Genomic DNA, 11,902 nt, shown 5'->3' with positions numbered 1-11,902 from the left:
GTTGCATTAGAACCATCAAGAAACAACGTTGTCAGCACTTGAAAGTGACAAAAGGGCATATTTTTTGCTGCAACAATCACAGCCATTCTTGTCCCTGTTTACTCTTATACTCAACCAAGCTGAGGAAGTTAAATCCGCAGCATCCTACGAACCAACCAACAAGCAATTATCATGGAAATTGAGTTCTGAGCAAAACCAAGAACGAAAACACACCCAATCCTATCTAGAATTGGATGCAGAGTAGATGGGCTTTACCTTGATTCCGTTTCTTCCACACACAGATTTCGCTTTCAATCCCTTCCTCCTCATTTTTCTTCGAAAGAACGGACTCCCGCGAATTTATCCAGAAGGGCACACCCGCTCTTTCTCTAAACCTCAAGCGAAAGACTTTAAAAACATCAAGGTGACTTGTCGTTTTCATCAAGACGACATGCAGTTCACCTTGAGATCATCCTTTCTAATAGACTAGAGTCACTAGACCAGACCAGACCGTTTTCACCATCCTCTGCCTGTCCCCGCTGCAAGTAAACGCAGAAACCACATAATAAAAGCTCCTTCACTCTCTCCTCCTCTACTGCAAATCTTGACATCCAATTAAAACCCCTAATTTCACCTTCTTCCAGAGGATGGCAGGTGGTTCCCACCCCAAATCCTCCACTCACAAACCCTCCTCCTCTTCCACCCCTGCCCCCCACCGCAAATCTCGTTGGGAATCCACCTCCAACAACAACAACAATCCACCACCACCTCAATCCAACCAGAAACTCCCTAAACCAAACCCTTCCCCAAAGCCTAACACTGGGCGATCCCCCAAGCCCGCTACTCCTACTGCAGGCCCAATCCAACCTTCACAAGTCCCTCCGTTCCCGTTCCCAGACCTCGGCCCTCCTCCACCACCTACCTACGGCTTTCACATGCTTGAACGCCGCACTATTATGCTCGCCGACGGCAGCGTCCGTTCTTACTTAGCTCTCCCCCCAGATTACCAAGACTTCCCTCGTCCTCCTCTTCCGCCGCGGTTCCTTCACGGGGGGCCCACCCCCGAATTTCTCCCCGGTGGGCCTCGCTTCCCTCCACGGAGCCCTGATGTGCTAGGTTTTCAAAATCAGAATAAGAGGAAATTTGAAGAGGAATTAGTAAAGCACGGGAATATTAGTAGCAGTAACTATAGCAACAACAATTCAATTGGGAGAAATTACACTTTGGGGGGTGCCGGGACTAGTAATGTGGGGGATGAAATGAGAGCGGGGAAGCAAATGAGGATTAGTAGCGGTGATGGTGTGGGGTTTGTCAGTAGTAATAATAATAGGAATGTTGGTGAAGTGAACCAGAGTGAATTAAAGAAAGCGTTTTTGCATTTTGTGAAGGTGATTAATGAGAATGAGTCTGATAGGAAGAAGTATTTGGAGGATGGGAAGCAAGGGCGGCTTCAGTGTGTGGCTTGTGGCAGGTTAGTTACTTTTCAAATTTATTTTCTTTCTTCTTCTTCTTCTTCTTCTTCTTCTTTTCTTGTGAGTGATTTATTGAATATTTTCTTCATTTTACCATACTAATGTTGATGTGGAAGTTATAGAATGTTTTCTTTGAGTGTAATGGGAGCGAAAAGGGTGGTTTTTTCATGTGTTTTAAGAGGTGGCTCCAGGTTTGGTTAAAAATATCCTGTAGTTTTTGTTTGTATTTGCGAGAGGGAAGATACTCCACTTCCAGTCTTTTCAGGACTGCTCAACACCTAAAGTCTCGCATAAGGGATGCTTTTGTGTTTGTTTAAGCTTATTGCCGATTGTATACGCTTCTATCCAAGGATTAGTAGTTTGATGGTTTTAACATTTTCCTGCTGGTGTGTATGGTGATATACATGTTATGCTGCTAGAGTATTAGGACAGGAATTGCCATTTCAGTTTTTCTATGCCATAGAAGGCTGATTCTCTGCCAGTTTCTAATTGATGTTGGATACGGTTCCTTTCAATTTAGGGAAATTATTAGTTATTTAGTGGTGTAACTGAGTACCTTACGACTCTGGCAAGATGCTAGCAGTACTTGATAGTGATGCACTAACTGCAGAAGTCACGTTTGATTTACAAATTATAACTGCTATTGCATGCAGTAAGACATGAAAGTACTCGACCAGTACATGATAGTTAAAGAGTCTTTCCTCCTTTTAGACTAGTTTAGATAGATATAAACACTTTCCTGGCCATTGTTTTCTGTGGTTACTGTTCTTATTCAGCAGGAAGTTTCTTACTGTCATAGATGTCAAGTTGGCTGCTAAGTTTGTACTTGAAGTTGCAATTTTCTGTGGTAGAACATATGCATTCCTTTTGGTACTCACAACAGCTGCTAACATCATGGTAGATTTAGTGCATTTGATAAATACAGGTTTCGGGTCTGAGTTTCAACCAAGTTACAAAAATAGTTAAAGTATTCACCTTTCGCTGTGCACTTTTTGTAGAATTGGAATTATATGGTCATGTTTTTATGCTTTTGCAGATAGGTTTATGGATGCTTTTTCCTATGTTGAGTAGAAGATGTGTTATCCTTTGATGATTGGTTTAATTTCTACGCATAATGAGAATACATACTCCATTTAATTGGATGCTAGTGCGTGAAATTTTCTAAACTTGGATGAACTTCATTAATTTGATGAAATTTTTACGTTATTGGGTCAACTTGTCTGCAAACTAGCTTTATTTATAGACAAGCTATATGCCCCCCCCCCTCTCTTCTACTTTAGATTGGTGGGCTTTTTTGTTGTAGCTTGCCTTGTTTTATTCTTCTTATTTGCAGTACAGAATAGTAAATGATTAGATCCCTTACTGTGGGTTATGAATGTCAGCTTGGCTGCAGAATTGGGACTTACATTGTAATTTCTGTGGTAGAACTCATGTATACCTTTGGTTCATAATTGGTCTTAACAATGTTGTAGATTTAGTGCATTTATTGTAGACATGTGCAGTTTCCTTGTTTGAATTCCAACTTTCAAGTTGGAAAACAGTTTATGCATTCACCTTATCTTTGCCCTTTTTGTAGAAAAGGAGATTAGCTGCCATGTCTTTATAGCTTTTCAAATTGGTTTACAGTTGTTGCTCCTCTTGTGTGTAAGCTGGCAGACTTGTTATGCTTTGAGGATTGCTAAATTCTCAAGTAGCAGTCAAAATGTATATCTAAGAGCATTTTGATGAGTGAGAAATCTGAACAAAGTTGAATTTTGTTGGTTGTGTTTCTTTGCACATCTATACTCAAAATTATTATGCTAACTTATCTCATAAGAAACGTCAGCTGTTCATTGACTACCTTAACTGCTCATGGTTTTTCTTAATATGGACATGTATTTGGAAAGTATGACTAGAATCTATTTCCTTGTTTGGTGCTTCAGCTGACCAATAAGGTGTATAATCCTTGTGCAGTATTCTTTATAACATCAAATCTTGTCTTTTCTGCGTACTATATTAAGGTGTATAATCCTAGAATTTATCTACAGATTAGCTGTTTGTATTCTTCTCTGTTCTACTCCAGATATGGTTTTTTATCATCTTGAATGGTAGGCATTTATCATGTAGATCGATCTCTCTTTCATGATCTCGAGGAGTTACCAATCCCTTTAAGTGCCTGCATGACTATAAGTTGCATTTTTTTTGGTTGTGGGCCATTTCTCTGCTGATTATTATGAGGTTTGCATGTTGGCTATGTACTAGCTTTAATTCAAGCAAGCATTGTCTAAGGTGCTTTAACCTTGTCTAGCATGGACTTATGGATGTACGAGGTGCTGAAGAGCAATTGGATTCAAGTAGTCAGAGGGAAAAAGAATTTTAAGGCTTTAGCGATTGAACATGTGATTTCAGATCTGAATGGGGTTTAACAGGGGGGGGGGGTGAAAAATTCGCTAGCCTCACACAAATGAGATTAAGGAATCATTCCTTGGAAGAAAGCATCACACTTTCTATGGTTTGAATTAACCCAATACAGCAGAGAAGTTCTTATTGAGTTTTTCTCATTATCCTTTTCAAAAATGCATAGCAGCACTTCTCTTTCTTTTTTATAGTTTTGAAACATTCCTTATCCTAATTAGTTTTGGAGAACTATCCAAAAAATGCTATTTGTATTTAGAATATGTAAAACCTAATCAACAAATTTGTTATCTTTATGGTTAGAAGATGCTTTTATATTGTAACTATGGTTAGAACAACAATCTTGTTATTAAATTACAATTTTGGCCTTGCTTACATGTTTGTCCAACGCAACACTTTAACCCCCATGTTGCATCAACTTATTTATGGCTCAAAGCTGACATAAACTCTATTCTGTAATAGTTCACTCACTATTTTGTATGATTTTGAAAGTGAACTCCCAGGGCTTTATGGTAAACAACTTCTCATGCCCGCCTCCTCCCTAGGAAAATATCAAGTACCTCCCTCGTGATGGGATAAGTCATGGGAATCAGGACAGGAGCACTCTCCTTATGGTTGAAATTTTTATTAAAAAAAATTGGGATGTTACAAGATTAGATGTGAAGTTTTTAAACAACTTAAATGTGTTTTGAGTAAAATCTGGGTTTTTATTTGAGATGGTTGGAGTTTTGCATACCCATACCCTTATGGTGTTCTTGTAAGCAAAACTCAAATACATGAGCATAGTTCGGGAGTTGGTTGTAGTTGCAACAGTGGTGATAGCCAATTGTCTAGCATAGCTTTAACTTCCTTTGACTCCATTAATCTAGTCCTTTGTGTTAACATTTAACTCATTTGGGATTAAATGTTACCCCTTGGCCATTAAGCCCTTAATGAAAAATTACAAAAGAGGTTTAACCATTATAGGAGTAGGACTTAATCGCTTTGATCTCATAGCAAACATACCTGTAATGCAACTGACGATGATCGTTAAGAAAGAGAGTACTTAATTGAAGGTTTGATGCTAGAAAGAGGTGATGAGCATTATAGACTTGCGTTCTGTCTTTTCATTGATTTTAGTTGTATACTCATACTTGTGAAGTTGGAATAGTTCATGGTTGTGAGTTCGGTTCCATCCCAAGACAAAATACCTTGCGCCGCCCTAAAATCCAAAACTTCAAACCCCTATTTCCATTTCGCCTTAAATTTCGATCCATTTCAGAAACTCTGGCCAGGATATTTCTCTCCTCTCATAGCCGTTCCATTCCATGCTGAAAATGGGTGAAGAGACCATATCCCAATGGTTGGCCTTGCTCCAAACTCTCACTCAATGGCAGTAGGAATCCCAATGGCTTATAGGGACCATATTCGCTTACATCGATGCAAACTTTTACCTCCTTGGGAAATATCTATAGTCCTTACCATGGCAAGAGGCAGCAATGGAGAATTTTCTGCAATGGGCGAAAGCTTGACAAAGCAATGCTGCGTGGAGCTCTATCTCCCTCGAGCTGTAAGGGAACAATCATGTGCCATCACCCTTGTAGACAAGATTGTCAGATACCAATCAGTCCGTGCAGGCTCGTGGCTACTGAAAAGGCATGATTCAGTAACATGGCAGCTGCCTTTTTATAATCCAAAGCATAAAGGATTGTTTTTGCTTGTAATTCTCTCGCTCTCTTTCTTTCTCATTAAAGTCATTGAACTTCTAGCCCATTTTATATTTCCAAGAAATCATTCTCCCTTCTTGAGCATAGAAGCAAGTATTTATGTTGGTATCATTTTATTAACATTACCTTTTTTATAATAACTTTCAAAATATAGCCTCCAATGACGAGATCTTTATCTGAAATAGTAACTTATTCACATTTTGTTTCTCAGATGCCTCAATTAATAAACATTGCTAAAGTTATTTTTATGAAAAGTTACTATATTGAAAAGATTTTCAACTTTTCATAATTTCATTTTCAGATAGAAGTTTCATAATCTAGTGACCTTATTTTTTCACATTTATTTTTTGAATTAAAACATTTATTGTAAATTTATATATGAATACAAATTTATTTATACATGTGTGTGTGTGTGTGTAATAGTAAATCTGAAACAAAATGTCAAAATGTACCGGTACTGAAACACCCCGCCACCAATAAAAAACCAAAACTTTCTCTAAAACAGAATTGACAACTTTGCTTATAAGTGTTATATCATATAGGCTTTGCAAGCTACATATTTACTATTTGTTGGCATTGCCTAATATCATGTTTTTGTGCACATTTGTTGATAAAGGAGCCATAAAGATTTACGAATATGGTGCTTTTGAGTAATCTCTTAGAATGTTTGAGTGTTATGTGAATCATGGCATTCTATGCACATTTGTCATATCTTTTATTTGCAGTGTGTAGCCTGTTCGCAACATTTGGTTATTATCATAAAAAACTGTTGTAGCCTTTTAGAAATTTATTTGGTGTTCTTGGTCACGTGTGCCTCTTGTTGAGTTACCAGGGTTTATCATTATAGCAACCTAGCTTTAATCTTGTTAACCTGTGTTTTCTTCAGCTCTGTTCTGCTCTTTTCCTTCTTGAGTGTGAAAGGTTTAATTATTCGTGATGAGGCTGTTTCCTTGTACGTCTCCAATATTGTAGTTTTTGTCGTGCCTATTGGTTGTAGAGTAGTCCATTTATATTTTATTCTTTCATTATTGAGAATAAGGAGAACTAGTCTGAATAAGCTATGGTGTTGGCTCTGTAAATGCTCTGTCACTCAAGAAGGGGGTGCATCTGTATTAATGTTGCAATGCTGCATTTAAGTTTTGCCAGATTACACAATGTGCTGTGAGCTTTAATGCTAGTGCCTTTGAGGTTGTTTGGTCATGATACTGTATTTTTGTTGGAAAGGTATGCTGTGATATGAAAATTGTTTGTATGATTAGCCGTGTGTCAACATCCTTATAAGGATTGTGGTTGAGGTCATGTTTTTTTTCTTTTTTGAAAATATTGTCTTGTGGATCTTGATTTATGCTTATTGGGGTTTATTTGGAAGTCGCACATGAATAAATTTTGTTCATTTTTCTTATGGATAACATTTGAAGGGGTTCACCTTAGAGAGTCCCCACCATGTCAAGGTGACAGCAAAGGTGGAACTATCACCTTGGCTTGTTTTGATTCAAAGTCCAGCTCTTCCTGCTTGCTACACTTCAAAAGTTTGATGTTTATTGTTTAGCTGGATCAAGGCATGCAAGGCACGGGCTTTATGATGTGAACTTGATGTGTTACTTGTGTGTTTGTGCCTTGAACTTACCTCAAATCTGGTGGTGAATGCGTCTTTGTTATTCTTTAATCTGAACTTGTAGACTTGACAATATCTGAGAGAAACCTGAATTATTATTCTTCAATGCCCTTGATATGCACACTTACAGGTCTTCCAAAGACTTCCCAGACATGCATGCTCTTATAATGCACACGTACAGCTCAGATAATGCTGATGTGCGTGTGGATCACTTGGGCTTGCATAAAGCTCTCTGTGTTCTAATGGGATGGAACTATTCAAAGCCTCCTGATAACTCAAAGGCCTACCAATTCTTACCTGCTGATGAAGCAGGAGCAAACCAGGATGATTTGATTATGTGGCCACCAATGGTGATAATTCATAACACAATTACAGGGAAGGGTAAAGATGGGCGCTTAGAAGGTTTGGGAAACAGAGCAATGGATAGCAAAGTGAGAGGTATAGTGTGCCCCTTAGTTCCTTTCTGTGTAGTTGCAACATATACAATGATATTTATCTGCTCAATAGAACCCTCCTGTTATATAGGATGTACTTCCTGCTTTTTTGCAACAGTTATTAAAGATGCTGGTTACTAATACACTACCTCATTTTGGTGTTTTTTTTTGCTAAGAATACTGATGATATTTTTTATTTGGGAGCAAACCTGAGAAGTAGCTCAAAATTGATAGGTTACTTTAGCAGGTGCTTCAGCATTTGTAGCTGGTTTCTTTTAGTTAGGTTTTTCCTTCTATATTATCTTTTATGCATATTGTTTTATTATGGTATCTTGCATGGTTAAAATTAAGTTATTTAAGGGCTAGGGGTTTCTTGTGTTAGGCCTTTGCTTAACTATTTAAGGGCTGTTGTTGCTGTGATGGAAGAATATTTATACTGTACACACCAGAAGACCAGCCATTGGCAGTGCTTGTTCTCTTCTTCACTCTCTTTTACATTATACTCACTCAGATAAAACTATTGAGGAAACAACATTTTGAACTTTAGGATCTTTTCGCCTCTCCACAACTGTGAAGCTCATCTGCAGTAACTAGCCCCCATGAGTCTAGCCACTATCCAAAGGACACTCACTTATGGAAAATATCACAGAAATGTACCAAATTATTATAAAATTTCACCTACCCAACCAAGAGATGTTAAGCAGATTTGGGCAGTAGGTGGAGGACTTTGTGATGTTGAGCAGATTTAAATATAATGCTCTTTGTGCTTTGTGACTCGATAGGTTCTGTTTTAGGGAAGTTTAAGTAGCTAGAATTTGGGATGCAGGTTGCAGGTTTTCTCATGCAGTGACTAATTGTTGTGTTTAGAATCTAATTTGGTGGATCAATCATTTGCGTAAGTGTTGTGGATGTTGTTTGCTGTTGCATGATTATGAGTTAGTAAAGCAAGCAAAGAATGAAATATGTAGGCTGCCTGGAAGCTGTCAACAGTGACCCAAACAGTACTAGAGATGCAGTTTTGTATTTTTTGGTGCTACTTGATGGAAGAATGGATCGGGATTTGCATAATGGCTTGGTGTTTTACAAATGAAATAAGGGTTGATTTGATGTGAGAAGAAGTTAATGCAGTGATGGAAGTTGGGAGTAGATACAAAAGAACAAGGAAAGAGAGGAAGAGAGATAGATAATGCACTCATTACACACATGCATCAGCCTCCAAGCTAAAACCAAACACTCATAATTCTGATACCAAAAGTCTAAGAAAGTAATTCTTTATACATAGGTACTTGCAAAGACTCTTGGGACCTTTTCTTGTTCTGGTTCCATGAGGTTTAGAATTTGTAATTTGAGAAATACAATAAGACTAGTTGAGGTGCCAAGATAATAAGAGACTTAGAAATTCTTAGAAGAATATGTACTCATGAACCTTAACTGTAGCAAGAACATGAAAAATTTAGCGTTTCTTATCACAATGATTATGGTACTCGGGAACCATAAAAGGTTATGTTGCTCAAGGACTCATGAAAGAAAACAAAACCACCAAAATCAAAGATCCCAATGAAAACAACAACTGATTGTGCTTTCCAATGGCTTTATTACTTTGCTTGATGCAATGACAAACATGCTTTCGAGTTGAGTTTAGATCATCAACTCTGCTTGTTCTTTGCTTTGCATGTTGCTGAAGAACATGCATTTCAGTCATGGTCTGAGACTAAGGATTTCTTTCTTTTTTCTTGGATCATAAACTTTTTTTATATTCTTTTTAGTTTTCATTTTCAGTTCATCCAAATCTATCACTGAAGGAGAAACAAAATATCCTGAGGGCCCTGGTGGGTGACTTGAATGTTTGTGTTTCTAGATTTGTCAAAGATTGAGCCTCCAGTGACTCTCTGGGTTTCAATCTTTATGCATACAGTTTCTGAGGCTGTACATTTTGTATTTGTTTTATGCAGACCAGGCTACATATATCTCTTTTTTTTTCCTTTGTATTCCTTCAATATACCAGAATCATGGGACCTTTAGTCTTACACCTCATGTCAGTGACTTGTCTGTGCTTCCTTGCACGGAATATACTTATTTGCATTTTGTTTGCATGATTTATTAGTTTGCTTTTTCTTTGCTCTTCTGTTTTGATGTTAGTTTAATTGAAGTCTGTAACAACAGGCTGGTTTATTCTATTTTCTTTTGCAAATTTGTTATTGTCAAAGTCTATTTGCCCATTAACCACTGCAAGTCTCAAATTTAGGGTGATCAAATTTTCTTTTGTCTGATTTACAGTTGCTAACTGATATTTCTAGTGTCTGCTGTTGTTTTCAGCTGAGTATTTCTTTTTCTTTGAGCTGAATCATTAATTATGAATGCAATATATGGAACCATTTATTTAGTTTATCCTGGGATGAAAACTTGATGATGATTCTTATGATCTCCATCATCTGCTCAATGTTTGCAGTAGCTCAACTATGCACACTTATTTTTTTTTCTTTGTTTACCTTTTCTGGTCAGATCTAGGATTTGTGGGTGGCAAGTCAAAGTCCTTGTACGGAAGAGATGGTCATCTAGGCATTACCCTTGTAAAGTTTGGTGGTGATCAATCAGGTCTGAAAGAGGCTGTACGGCTGGCAGACCACTTTGAGAAGGATAATCGTGGACGCGAAGCTTGGGGTTGCATACAGCCTCTGACGTTTGGCAAGGATGATGAGAAAAATCCAAACCTTGTGAAGGTGGATCGGAGTGGGGAGAAAAACAGGATTCTATATGGTTATCTTGCAACAGTTGCTGATCTATACAAGGTTGATTTTGAGACAAGGAAGAAGGTCGTGATTGAGAGCCATCAGGAACACAAAGCATCCAAGTAGACTATGGATGATGACATGAGGTACAATGGTGTAGTTTAATGTATTGTCATTTGATCTGCAAACCTCTGATCCTTCATGGCATTTTATGCTGCAGAAGGTGAGGAGAGCTTCATGTAGGCATTTCATTTTCCTTCTTTTTGACTGACTTCATGTAGGCCGTTTGCTAACTCTATTTAAGTTAAGAGGCAGCCTCTTGGAGTTTGGATGCTAACTTATCAGTGTTTGTACTGACAGCTTGTGGTACGCAGGAATTTTACAGGTTCAGGTCACGTGATTGTTTACATGTTCCCCTGTTATTCGCCTGCTAATGTATAGACATGAGTTGGAATCATACTTGCAAGCATTGATTATGCACGCTACCATTTATCTGTGCTAACTACACGTAGGATTAAATGCATGGAAAAAGGGAGATCTCTCTCATGGAAAGAGTCTTCACGTGTGTGCTTGTTGAAGTCGGGATGCCGAAATGAAGATGTTTTCTTTGGAATTGAAGGGTGACAACTTGCACAGCGGTTTGGATGTTTTAACAGGACGCAGCGCAGCCTGGCTTCTTTGGAATTTAAGCAAAGTCGCCCATTCTAAAATCGTGGAGATTTGCTTGTTTCTTTCTTCCTAAATTCCGTGGGACCAAAAGACAATGCTCTCTCGTTTATTTATGCTGGTGGTGAGTGTAATGCTAATGACTGCCTGATTGATGGATCGCACGCTGACTCGCACTCTCCAAAGTTGTGAAGATTTGATATCCTTATGACACTGCTAGTAAATAGAGAAAAGACATCTGATAACCATGCACTGAGAAATTGTACGAGATGAGGCCTTTATCTTGGCCAATTATTTCTGGGGTTCTTGATAATGACAATGTTATCTTAACACTTGTCTTGTTTGCAATCATCGTCCTTGCGGCTTTCCAAACCTGAAACACCCTTATGACCTCATCTTGTTTTGTTGTTGCCTGCCCTTGTCCTCTCTAACCAGTACCATTGAAAAATACATGTTTCCAGCCCTTCTGTTATGCATTATGAGCGTGAGAGGGGAGGAAGCACCTTGCTTTCCCACAGTCCATATCCTGGGCCATTACATTTTTATTGGAATCGCGGTGAATGGAGGTAGCTGAAAAGTGGGCAGTTACTCGAAAATATGGGCACAATCGCATCTGTGCTCCGTTTAACGTGCTAATTTGCACATCGGACCTTTGGCCCAGCAGCTGAAGACATGATGGCATATCCTCCCCGCTGCCTCCTGCTTCTTTTTTTTGTTTTTCTTTTCCCCGTTGAATTTGATGGTTAGCAACCAAATGCATGGTTGTATCAATCCCCTCTTCTTCCACGTCTGTGCTAAAGTGGGCGCTAAAATCTGGTTTTGATGGTCCGATCTCTAAATCAGAGGATTTGAATGAAATTCAGAGGACAATACTATTTGATGGTATGATTTGCTAGAATTTTTATTG

General features: G+C 38.4%; 1 protein-coding gene across 5 annotated transcripts; it reads left to right on the top strand.

The window, feature by feature from the left end:
- The first annotated feature begins 133 nt into the window (after window positions 1-133).
- Window positions 134-11,329, top strand: LOC118046592 (uncharacterized). Of its 5 annotated transcripts, XR_012171033.1 has the most exons (5): window positions 134-1,450; window positions 7,297-7,604; window positions 10,103-10,475; window positions 10,550-10,606; window positions 10,690-11,329. XR_012171033.1 is itself a non-coding variant. In XM_035055571.2 (4 exons), exons 1-3 carry the CDS (start codon window positions 627-629, stop codon window positions 10,453-10,455), a joined length of 1,485 nt encoding a protein of 494 aa, XP_034911462.1. In that variant the 5' UTR covers window positions 134-626; the 3' UTR covers window positions 10,456-10,475; window positions 10,704-11,329. The 5 variants fall into 5 exon arrangements, 3 of the variants coding, with proteins under 3 accessions (XP_034911462.1, XP_034911461.1, XP_073268212.1); XR_004687204.2 differs by having other exon boundaries at window positions 10,103-10,552; window positions 10,704-11,329; XM_035055571.2 differs by lacking the exon at window positions 10,550-10,606 and having other exon boundaries at window positions 10,704-11,329.
- Window positions 11,330-11,902: the final 573 nt, after the last annotated feature.

Source organism: Populus alba, chromosome 10 (genome assembly GCF_005239225.2).
Source record: "Populus alba chromosome 10, ASM523922v2, whole genome shotgun sequence".
In the NCBI taxonomy this organism is placed as follows: domain Eukaryota; kingdom Viridiplantae; phylum Streptophyta; class Magnoliopsida; order Malpighiales; family Salicaceae; genus Populus; species Populus alba.
The sequence above is the reverse complement of the archived record's forward strand: the minus strand, read 5'-3'. Positions and strand labels throughout refer to the sequence as shown.